We start from the raw sequence: 12381 nt of genomic DNA on the forward strand, positions 1-12381 counted from the left end.
TGGGTAGTATACCATAAATACTGGTTTACATGACCTGATGTAGTTGAGATGAACGCTTGATAATTCTCTCTCTCTCTATCTAGTCTACACACTCAGCAAAAGTGTTTATTAATACTGTTTGACCTCTGTGTTGTGAGTTAAACGTTTGTCTGATCTGTCCCTATCTGTCTGTCTCTATCTCTCTATCTATTCATCTCTTCTCACATCTCACCCAGGGGCCAACAGGTGATCCTGGCCAACGAGGGCCTCCAGGAGTAATGGGAGAAATGGTAAGTCTGCACACTGTATTTGGAAGGTGACCTGACGAAGAACTTCTGGATCTAAACGTTGTCGTTAAAGTGGTAATTAGGATCATATAGAGTATGCGGGCCATTCTGTTATCAAACCAAGGCTGCATCCTACAGTGCTTTCCGGAAAGTATTCAGACCCCATTACTTTTTCCAAAAATGTTTACGTTACAGCTTTATCCTAAAAAAAAAACTTTCAACTATTTCCCTCATCAATCTACAAACAATACCCTATAATGACAGAGAAAAACTAGTTTTTAGACATTTTGAAATATCACATTTATATTAGTATAAATGTATTTATATTAGTATTCAGACCCTTTCCTCAGTTGATGCGTCTTTGGCCGCGATTACAGCCTCGCGCCTTCTTGGGTATGACGCCACAAGCTTGGCACACCTGTATTTGGAGAGTTTTTTCCCATTCTTCTCTGCAGATCCTCTCGAGCTCTGTCAGATTGGATGGGTTTTTCATCTGTACTTTGCTCCGTTCACCTTTGCCTCGATCCTAACTAGTCTCCCAGTCCCTGCCGCTGAAAAACACCCCCACAGCATGATGCTGCCACCACCATGCTTCACCATAGGGATGGTGCCAGGTTTCCTCCAGATGTGATGCTTGGCATTTAGGCCGAATAGTTCAATCTTGGTTTCATAAGACCAGAGAATGTTGTTGCTCATGGTCTGAGAGTTCTTCAGGGGCCTTTTGGCAAACTCCAAGCAGGCTGTCATGTTCCTTTTACTGAGGAGTGGCTTCCGTCTGGTCACTCTACCATAAAGGCCTGATTGGTGGAGTGCTGCAGAGATGGTTGTTCTTCTGGAAGGTTCTCCCATCTCCACAGAGGAACTCTGGAGCTTTGTCAGAGTGACCATCGGGTTCTTGGTCATGTCCCTGACCAAGGCCCTTCTCCCCCGATTGCTCAGTTTGGCCGGGTGGTTCCAAACTTCTTCCATTTAAGAATGATGGAGGCCACTGTGTTCTTGGGGACCTTCAATGCTGCAGAAATGTTTTGGTACCCTTCCACAGGTCTGTGCCTAGTGGTTAGAGTGTTGGACTGGTAACCAAAAGGTTGCGAGTTCAAATCCCGAGCTGACAAGGTACAAATCTGTCGTTCTGCCCCTGAACAGGCAGTTAACCCACTGTTCCTAGGCCGTCATTGAAAATAAGAATTTGTTCTTAACTGACTTGCCTAGTTAAATAAAGGTAAAATAAAAATTAAAAATAAAAACCTGTCTCTACGGACAATTCCTTTGACCTCATGGCTCTGACATGCACTTCCAACTGTGGGACCTTTATATAGACAGGTGTGTGCCTTTCCGTATCATGTCCAATCAATTGAATTTACCACAGGTGGACTCCAATGAAGTTGTAGAAACATCTCAAGGATGATCAATGGAAACAGGATGCACCTGAACTATATGTTGGGGTCTCATAGCAAAGGGTCTGAATGGTTGAATATTTGTAAATAAGGTATTTCTGTTTTTATTTTTAATACATTTGCTAACATTTCTTAGAAACTGTTTTTGCTTTGTCATTATGGGGAATTGTGTATAGACTGCTGATGGGTATTGCGTGTAGACTGTATTGTGTGTAGACTGTATTTATTTAATCCATTTTTGAATTAGATTGTAATGTAACAAAATGTGGCAAAAGTCAAGGGGTCTGAATACTTTCTGAAGGCACTGTAAAATGTTACCCTATTCCTTTTGGGCCCTGGTCAAAAGTAGTTCACTAAATAGGGAATACGGTGCCATTTTGGGTGCAGAGAGGCTTTGCCGTGTTGTGTCGTAGCCTGTCAGAGACCTTAGCTGACTGAGCAGTAAAGTAAAGCACAGACGCTATGGCCTAACAAGATGGCCCACATCAAATACTGCTGAGATTTTGGGTACAGCTGTAAACACTTCCTCTCCCTCCCCAATACAAGACAATACAGTGTCTGGACTGTGTGGCACACACGTGGCGTGGAGAATGGCTGTATTGTGTGTATGTGAATGACTATTGTGGCAAGTCTTTCTCACTATTACAATTAGAACATCAAGGAGTTAGAATTCCTGGGGATAATAACTAAAGTGTGAATGTATGCCGATGACTGAAGTTTTTTCATAAGTCCATAATCTAGATCCCTGTCTCATTGAAGATCTTGATCACTTTTCTAGCCTCTGTGGACTAAAACCTCATTTTGACAAGTGTACCATATTAAGTATTGGATCGTTAAAAGGCACAGTGTTACACTACCTTGTAGTTTACCAATCAAATGGGGGGGGGGGGGGGGGTGGCGAAGTAGACGTACTTGGTATTCACAACTCAAAAAATATAAAGGAACTTACCACAATGAATTTCGATAGAAAGTTAGCAAAAATAGATAAGATTCTGCAACCATGGAGAGGTAAATACTTGTCTATTTGTGGAAAAATCATATTGATTAACTCTTTGTTCCTATCACAGTTGACTTACTTACTAATGGGGCTTGCCAAGTCCAGACGACTCGTTTTTTTACATCGTTTGAGCAAAAAATATTTAATTTTATTTGGAATGCTAAGACAGACAAAATTAAACGTCCGAATTTATACCATGAATATGAGTTTGGGGGGCTAGAATTATTAAATATTAAAGCTTTAAACCTCTCAATAAAAGCTTCAATAATACATAAATTATACTTAAACCCAAAATGGTTCTCCAGTAGATCATTAAGAAAGGCTCCTCCTTTGTTGAAAAATTCACTTTTTGCCTTTATACAGATTACAACTTCTCATTTCCGACTAACTGAAAAGGAAACTTTGTTTAAAGTATCGCCCTTTCTTAAACAAGCCATACATAGCTGGTTACAATTTCAGTTTTATCCTCCTGAAAATATAGAACAAATAGTACAACAAATGGTATGGTTAAACTCAAATATGCTGATTAATAATTTAAAAAAACATTCTTTATGGAAAAAATGTTTTAAAATTGTATTATATTTATTCATGATGTTAATAAATGTTATGTCACTATCGAAAGTTAAGTATCGAAAGTATATGGGAATATCTGCTCAAACCAAACTTATAACCAACTGATTGCAGCACTACCACAAAAATGGAGGAGGCAAGTGGAAAAGGGAGAAAGTAGGGAACTTGTTCGCCTGTCGTATATTAAAGATACAAATTGGCTGAAAGGAATTGGCATAAATAGAAATATATACCCGTTTCATTTGAGGACAAAAATGTTGATAGCTGCGCTATATAAATAACATAATAATACTCATAGGAAAGGTTTTCATTATTAGCTCACAATCTGTGGATACTATACGATTAGAAAGGTTCAACATTTATGTAAAACATCACAGCACAATTGACAAATATATGGCACATGGAAACCAAACGAGGGTGGTCTATGGTGATCGGCGGGATGGGCTGAGAGTGGCCGAGGGGTGGTCTATGGTGATAGGTGGTATGTGCTGAGAGTGGCCGAGGGGTGGTCTATGGTGATAGGTGGTATGTGCTGAGAGTGGCCGAGGGGTGGTCTATGGTGATAGGTGGTATGTGCTGAGAGTGGCCGAGGGGTGGTCTATGGTGATAGGTGGTATGTGCTGAGAGTGGCCGAGGGGTGGTCTATGGTGATAGGTGGTATGGGCTGAGAGTGGCCGAGGGGTGGTCTATGGTGATAGGTGGGATGGGCTGAGAGTGGCCGAGGGGTGGTCTATGGTGATAGGTGGGATGGGCTGAGAGTGGCTGAGGGGCGGGTTTAAAGAGCTTATGTTTGGTAATGAATTATTGTTATGTAATTGCTTTATATAAAAGTACCATGTATGTAAAATGTGTATGCAAAATGAGTATGTAAAATGTATATGTAAAAATGCATTACGTTGGTGGCTTACCTCTGAAGATAAGCTGGGTTAGTCCTTGATGGGAGACCAGATGCTGCTGGAAGTGGTGTTGGAGGGCCGGTAGGACGCACTCTTTCCTCTGGTTTAAAAAACAATATCCCAATACATCATGGTAGTGATTGGGGACATTGACCTGTGTAGGGTTCCACCTTTCGGATGGGATATTAAACGGGTGTCCTGACTCTCTGTGGTCACTAAAGATTCCATACCACTTATAGTAAGAGTAGGGGTGGTTAACCCCGGTGTCCTGGCTAAATTCCCAATCTGGCCCTCATATCATCATGGCCACCTAATCCTCCCCATCTTCCAATTGGTTCTTTCCTCTCTCCTGTAACTATTCCCCAGGTTGTTGCTGTGAATGCAAATGTGTTCTCAGTCAACTTTCCTGGTAAAATAAGGGTTAAATACAATAAATAAATGTACAATATCAATCACTGTTCAGGCCCAGAAATATAACAGTTCACAGACTCCACACTGCTAACAGGTGTTTAAGCTTTCAGATATGTACATGGTCTCCACCTGTTTGCAGGGCAGTGTTATTGATGACAAGGAGGTCTGAAGTCTAGCTTCTTATCCTCTTGATAAGCTCTCAGTGCAACCCTGTTGGGCAGGAATAGTGCCAGGGGGTTCATCAAATGGCACCCTATTCCTATATAGTGCACCACTTTTGACCAGTGCCCTATAGAAATAGGGTGCCATTTGGGATGCATCCTCACTGTCACAGGTCCACACAGCCTCTGATTGGGTGGTGGTGTCTCTGTCACTGATCCACAGCCTCTGATTGGGTGATGTTGTCTCTTTCACAGATCCACAGCCTCTGGTTGGGTGGTGGTGTTTCTGTCACAGTCCACAGCCTCTGATTGGGTGATGGTATCTATTGTTTTGCAGGGTGAGCCGGGGCCAAATGGCGTGGCGGGCAGAGCAGGGCTCCATGGGAAAGATGGAGCGAATGGGCAGGACGGTCAGCCTGGGACGCTGGGTGATCCCGGGCGACAGGTGAGGGCACCACTCAGTGACTTATTACGTGATAACTTTCTGTTCTCAGAAACAACCATTCTAGCCTCCAACAGCACCCTATTCCCTATTTAGTGCACTAATTTTAACCAGGGCCTAGGGCTGTTACTCGACCATATTACCGCCACACCGGTGGTCACGGGTCATGAAGGCAATCAAACCGTTTAGTCACAGTAATTAGGCTTTTCCAAGCTCTAATGCTGCTGATGGTCATTTGTACAAACTTGCTAACTGCCTGGTATTCAGCACTCTATTGTCCCTCTAATCACTCTGACATCAATGCAAATGTAATTGAAAATCTAATCAAACACGTCATGAGAACCCATGGCCTCATGTTGAGCAACATTTCTAAAACAGTGATGGCCTCTATTAAAAAGAGGAGGAGAGAGCTTGAGAGGATCTGCAGAGAAGAATGGGATAAACTCCCCAAATACAGGTGTGCCAAGCTGATAGCATCATACCCAAGAAAACTCGAAGCTGTAATCGCTGCCAGTGGTGCTTCAACAAAGTACTGAGTAAAGGGTCTGAATACTTATGTACATTTGACATTTCCAATTTTTTTTTTTACATTTGCAAACATTTTGAAAAACTTTTTGGGCTTTTTTTTGTTGTGTGTGTGTATATTGATGAGGAACATATTTGATTGAATTATTTTTGGAATATTGCTGTAATGTAAGAAAATGTGGAAAACGTCAAGGGGTCTGAATACTTCCCGAATGCACTGTATATTATTTAGTATATGTAAGGACAAGGTTAAATTAACAATAGTCTGATAGGTGACAATATTAGCCTATCACTTGTGAAGTATATATTATCAGTTGTGAATGATGCCCAGCGTAAGGCAAGAAACAATGCCTTTTTTTGTTGTTGACTTTTTCTAATCATAGTCACACACCTCATGTAGCCTAGCCCATAGGCCTATATGTTTTGATAAGGTTTGTAAAGTCGCCAAATAACTTCTTAAAATTAAGCACAAGAATCTGCTTTACAAGGGGTGTAGAGGCTAACTGGCATTCATAAGCAGCGCGTGAGTTTCAAGTTTGGGGAAGATTATTTTCACCATTAAAAACGGCACTTTTATAATAAAATCATTACATGCATAATTACATTTGTGGTCACTTTTGATAATGGTGTTTTCCCACTAATGGAACATTCGAGCTTATAGCCTACTGCCGTGTGCACATTGCGGTGCTTATAATGTGAAGAAATATCCTGATAGTTTATCAACATTTTAAGCTAAACGTTCTGATCTGTTGTTTCAGCCTCATTGCTTAAAAAACTTTTTGGATGCTAGTGGTTGTATTATTCCAAACATTGTCCCACATTATGTTTGGAATATTTATTTCTCGCACAGAATAGAATAGGGAAACTTTTGTACTATGGAGGATAGTAGATTGACATAGGCTAGTGCTTTTGCAGTTCGTAAGGCCTACTAATCTTGTTGGCTGACAAAAAGTAAATGTGGACTGTTCTTCCAATATCTTCAATATGCACCACGGAATTGGATAATGACCCGCGCAGTTGTGTCCCCAATGTTTCTGTCTTCCCTTGTAGCCTGTGAGAAAGACCCAATCACGTGATGGAGAGCCATGTGAGTGAGAGGCACTCTGGGAGAAGGGAATTTATAATTATTATATTCAGCTCAAGGTCACAACGGCCACTGGCCGCAAAAGACATGGATTTTTTCAGGGGGCATTACAGGCACACAAAATAGATATTGCCAGATAATTCAAGGCCTTATCAAGTACTGGTCAAATTGTGAATGAGAGACTGATGAAGTGTGTACAACCTGCGCAAAAAAACAAAGCAGAGCTCATGCCTTTCATGGACCTTTTTTTCAAATCATCATTAGAGTCATATCATGCAGCCTTACAATGTATTAAACATGTAAACATATAGCCCAACGTTTGTAGAAGAACTAAAGTTACATTAAGAACTCTAAATGAAGCATATAGGAGTACCTATTTCTTTGTTAACAGCTCAACACAGAATAGCGCAGTCCCTCAAATCCTTTGGAGAAAATATCCATTCTATTGTATTCAGCTTTTTTCAATTGTATTCTTCATACTATAAAATTATATAAAATAATGGCACAGATTTCTATGCAAATCTTGTCTGCTAAATGAGCTATTGTAGCCAGATCAGGACCTAACATAAGGCCAACTCAGAGTATACTATTCTGTTCTTCTGAAATAGACTACATTTTCTTCATATCATGTTTCTTTAGACCTGTCTAAAATAAATAATGGATTTATGGTGAAGGTGTAGGCTATATTACATGGATTTATTTGACCTTTTTAAATGTAGTTCTTCCAAATGTCTGCATCAGTGGCTTGTAGGCTATGTGTTGAAGGAGCTAAATGTGTTTATGTTAATTGCCGTAAAAACAGTAGTTATTTGCTTGGCAATCACCGGCTGACAACATTTCTGTGACGGCTACAGCCCTACCAGGGTCTTAAGGGCCCCATTCCCTAAGTAGTGCACTATATATGGATTAGGGTGTCATTTCGGATGCTATATCTCTGATTATATCAATGATTGCTGTCTCATTTTGCTTAGGGACCCTTCGGGTACAGGGGAGACGGCGGTTCCAAGGGAGAAAAGGGGGAGGAGGTAAGGGGGTTGGACAGTGAAACATTGGCATTATGAATTCTGAAACATGGGTCTAATGAAGAGTACTAATCAAGAGCATAAGTCGTTAACACTTTCTATGAAGTACATATAGTACCAGTCAAAAGTGTGGACACACCTACTCATTCCAGGGTTTTTCTTTATTTTTTTATTTTTTTTTCATTGTAGAATAATAGTGAAAACATAAAAACTATGAAATAACACATATGGAATCATGTAGTAACCAAAAAGTGTTAAACAAAACAAAATATATTTTAGATTTTAGATTATTCAAAGTAGCCACCCTACAATATTCTACAATATAGAAAATAGTAAAGAAAACTTCTGGAATGAGTAGGCGTGTCCAAACTTTTGACTGGTACTGTATGTATGCTTTTTAACGATCTTTATAATGCCTCATAGGGCCTTATTGGAGCAATGGGTCGAAGAGGCCGAATGGGAGAACCAGGCGAGAAGGTAATTTTGACTGAAGTAGGATTGTTTTGTAATTACTAGAGTACCAGACTGACTTATATCGATCTTCAGTCTTTACCAGTCAATATTATTACTTTGAATATGCTGCCTCTTAGTGGTAATAGTAAGTACTATGAGATCTGACTGTTCTGGTACAGTTTACATTACATTTATCTTGATTTTCTTTTCTCATATCCCTGTAATGCTCAGTATGCATGTTGCTGATGACCTTTGTGTGAATAGTCCTCTCAATTGAAAGCTGAGTATCTGATCTTTGTTTGTCCTGTAGGGTTCCATTGGTTTACCAGGCCGTCGCGGTTTTGTTGGTCCACGTGTAAGTGTTTCTCTCACCGTATGCGTACCAAATAGCGCCCTATTCCTTTTATAGTGCACAATTTTTGACCAGAACCCTAAAGGTTTACTGTGTCTGTGTTCTCTTCAGGGACCTCAGGGAGTCAGAGGGGCCACTGGCCCAGAGGGGCTCCCCGGCCCTGATGTGAGTGACCCACAGTAACAATACTACAAACAAATAAACTGGTACTTACTGGCCATTGTTTATCACTAAAGTTTAGTGTGTCATTAACTTGTGTCCATGTGTTTGTGACTTTCCAGGGGGAGGCTGGGTTTGATGGGCCTCCAGGGACTCCTGGGTCAATGGTGAGTAGACAGGCAACAGGAGTCTGGACTTTCCCTACTATATATTCCAACATACAGTAAAACACAGTATTCTAGTGGGCCCCAATTCCAAATGCTACTGTATGTCAGTCACTCCACATCATATCACTCAGTGTGTGTATTTGTGTTTTGTGCAGGGAGCCGCTGGTTTCACAGGCTCTGTCGGCGCTCAGGGAGTTAACGGCTCAAAGGTGAGATTACATTTTGATCCCAGGACACGACGGTCCTCCCATTATTTTAGATAATGTATAAACTTAGCACCTACAGTATTTTATTGGTAGCTCTTTCTGAGTACACTCGTAGAAAGAAATGTGCTATCTAGAACTATGTTCTTAATCTGTCCCCATAGAAGAACACTTTTTGGTTACAGGAAGAACTCTTTTGGATTCCATGTAGGACCCTTTCCACAGAGAGTTTGACATGGAAACCAAAAGGGTTCTACGTGGACTCAAAAAGGGTTCTCCCTGGAAACAAAAAGGGTTCTCTTATGGGGACAGCCGATTAAAAAAAAAAAAACGAAGTGCATGACAGTCTTTGCCAAAGGTAACCTGCATTTATCTTCTAGGGAGAGTTGGGCCTTGTTGGAGTTGTTGGCCCCAGAGGCCCACAGGTAAGAGGAGACGTTTGTCTTGTTGTGTTTTCTTGCCTGAAGTTGGGTCACATTCAACAGAACTCCATGCTCTATGCTTGTTAGACTATAAAGTAAATATTTCTGTTTATTTCACCAGGGGCCCCAGGGTTTAGATGGTGAGAGTGGGCCTCCAGGTCTCAGGGGAATTCAGGTCAGTCTCAATCAGCTGCACAACTTTCCCTAACATAGATTTGGGACCAGATGATTGTCTTTGGAAACGTGTTTTTCGGAGGGATTTCTCACCAAAGTAACGTCTAATATCTGGGGTTAAAGGTCATCTGTACGCTTTTATATTTTCACAGGGACAGCTTGGGATGAGTGGTGCCGCTGGTCCGAAAGGTGACCCTGTAAGTCCTCTCTCCTCTCTTCACTGGTTAAGTTCATTCTGCTCTCGTAAAACAAACTACTATACCTGTCTCTCTCCAACCCCCTTGCTTCCTTCCTTTCTCTGTCTTCCTCAGGGACCAATGGGGATGATGGGTATCCGGGGTGAGCTAGGGTTCGAGGGGCCCATGGTGAGTAGCATAGTACCCAGTGGACTGACCACCTTCACCACACTTTGCCTGCCAGAGACACATACTCACACAGCAACCTCACAGTGCTCCCATGTGGCAGAGCTCTGTCACAGTGTTAGGCTACAGATTATAATACGCTTTGTGTATCCCATGTCCTACATCTTCTAGCTTTTATGGGTTGTGGTAGAGCTGGTCTAAGCTAATGGATGAAAGGCTCTAACTTAAGAAAGTAAACCCACTTTAAAATGGGCAAGTCAAGGTCACTTTTATGTCTGGATGATGGCCACACTGTATCTTGGTATGATATCAAATGACTCATTTTGGAGAGGTTGTAAACTGCTAGAATGCCATAGATCCCACCCCCAGGCGGATTGCATGTGAGTTTAACTCTGGCTGTTATCCAGACCTTCTCTCGGCGATGTTTAGGTTGACAGCTCCTCCAGTTTTCACTTTATTCTACACAGACACTACGTTGCCTTCGGAAAGTATTCAGACCCCTTGACTTTTTCCAAATGTTGTTAACGTAGGTTACATCCTTATTCTAAAATGTATTTTTTTTAAATGTACTTATCAATCTACAACCAATACCCCATGATGACGAAGCAGAAACAGATTTTCTTCTTTTTTTTGCTAATAATATTACAAATAGAAAAAAACGGAAATAACATTTACATAAGTATTCAGACCTTTTACTCAGTACTTTGTTGAAACACCTTTGGCAGCGATTACAGCCTCGAGTCTTCTTGGGTATGATGATACAAGCTTTGCACACCTGTATTTGGGGAGTTTCTCCCATTCTTCTCTGCAGATCCTCTCAAGCTCTGTCCGGTTGGAGGTGGAGCGTAGATGCACCGCTATTTTCAGGTCTCTCCAGAGATGTTAGATCGGGTTCAAGTCCGGGCTCTGGCTGAGCCACTCAAGGACATTCAGAGACTTTTTCCGAACCCACTCCTGCGTTGTCTTGGCTGTGTGCTTAGGGTCATTGTCCTTATGGGAGATGAACTGTTGTCCCAGTCTGAGGTCCTGAGCGCTCTGGAGCAGGTTTTCATCAATAATCTCTCTGTACTTTGCTCCATTCATCTTTGTCTCGCTCCTGACTAGTCTCCCAGTCACTGCTGGTGAAAAACACCTGCACAGCATGATGCTGCCAACACCATGCTTCACCGTAGGGATGGTGCCAGGTTTCCTCCAGATGGGACTCTTGGCATTCAGGCCAAAGAGTTTAATCTTGGTTGCATCAGACCAGAGATTCTTGTTTCTCGTGGTCTGAGTCCTTTAGGTGCCTTTTGGCAAACTCCAAGCTGGCTGTCATGTGCCTTTTACTGAGGAGTGACTTCTGTCCGGACACGGAGTGCTGCAGAGATGGTTGTCCTTCTGGAAGGTTCTCCCATCTCCACAGAGGAACTATAGAGCTCTGGTCAGAGTGACCATCGGGTTCTTGGTCACCTCCCTGACCAAGGCCCTTCTCCCCCGATTGCTCAGTTTTGCCGGGCGGCCAGCTCTAGGAAGAATCTTGGTGGTTCCAAACTTCTTCCATTTAAGAATGATGGAGACCACGGTGTTCTTGGGGGACCTTCAATGCTGCAGAAATGTTTTGTACCCTTCCCCAGATCTGTGCCTTGACACAATCCTGTCTCGGAGCTCTACGGACAATTCCTTCGACCTCATGGCTTGGTTTTTGCTCTGACATGCACTGTCAACTGGGGGACCTTAGATAGACGGGTGTCTGCATTTCCAAATCATGTCCAATCAAATGAATGTACCACAGGTGGACCCCTATCAAGTTGTGGAAATGTCTCAAGGATGATCAATGGAAACAGGATACACCTGAGGTCAATTTTTAGAAACCTGTTTTTCGCTATGTCATTATGGGGTATTGTGTGTAGATTGCTGCAGATTAGTAATTCTTTTTTTATTTCAGCTATTTTAGACAGGCTGTAACATAACAAAATATGGAAAAAGTCTAGGGGTCTGAACACTTTCCGAATGCCCTGTATATCTCTTATATTATGCTGTTATCAGATGGTGTGTCATAAAAAATGTGTCAGTCAGTGTGGCCGAAGTGTGGCTATAGATCAGACAAAAGATCAAAAGATCATCATGAAAGGGAAGATTTGGTGGAGCTGTGATTTCTCTCCATCCTCTACTTGAAGTGAGAAAAATGAACTAAAAGGAACTAACGCTTCAATCCATTCTCTGTCACTCTTTGATTGAAGGGCCCACTGGGAATACAAGGTCCAATGGGTTTCCCTGGTATTACTGTAAGTATTAGTACTGCATTTACTGATATTTATTTTGAATTAGATGGAATCCATTTT

At 41.7% G+C, this 12381-nt stretch overlaps 2 protein-coding genes across 2 annotated transcripts in view; both read left to right on the top strand.

The window, feature by feature from the left end:
* LOC139388149 (uncharacterized) overlaps positions 1-258 on the top strand; it is a 31707-nt gene extending 31449 nt beyond the window's left edge. Inside the window, exon 8 of the mRNA XM_071134726.1 lies at positions 216-258. Coding sequence (XP_070990827.1) covers positions 216-258 — 43 coding nt within the window. The remainder of the gene's footprint in view (positions 1-215) is intronic.
* On the top strand, positions 256-10946 carry LOC139388150 (collagen alpha-2(I) chain-like). Its single transcript, XM_071134727.1, has 13 exons — positions 256-269; positions 5033-5140; positions 7718-7771; positions 8192-8245; positions 8532-8576; positions 8685-8738; positions 8855-8899; positions 9055-9108; positions 9483-9527; positions 9646-9699; positions 9851-9895; positions 10010-10063; positions 10872-10946. The coding sequence occupies exons 1-13, from the start codon at positions 258-260 to the stop codon at positions 10944-10946; spliced, it is 699 nt and encodes a 232-aa protein (XP_070990828.1). The 5' UTR covers positions 256-257.
* Positions 10947-12381: the final 1435 nt, after the last annotated feature.

Source organism: Oncorhynchus clarkii, chromosome 29, assembly GCF_045791955.1.
Source record: "Oncorhynchus clarkii lewisi isolate Uvic-CL-2024 chromosome 29, UVic_Ocla_1.0, whole genome shotgun sequence".
Taxonomy (NCBI): Eukaryota; Metazoa; Chordata; class Actinopteri; order Salmoniformes; family Salmonidae; genus Oncorhynchus; species Oncorhynchus clarkii.

Coding starts and splice junctions, on each gene's coding strand:
- LOC139388150 (XM_071134727.1), top strand. Junction 8,739..8,854: donor AGGGGCTCCCCGGCCCTGAT/GTGAGTGACCCA, acceptor GTGACTTTCCAG/GGGGAGGCTGGGTTTGATGG. Junction 9,109..9,482: donor AGGGAGTTAACGGCTCAAAG/GTGAGATTACAT, acceptor TTTATCTTCTAG/GGAGAGTTGGGCCTTGTTGG.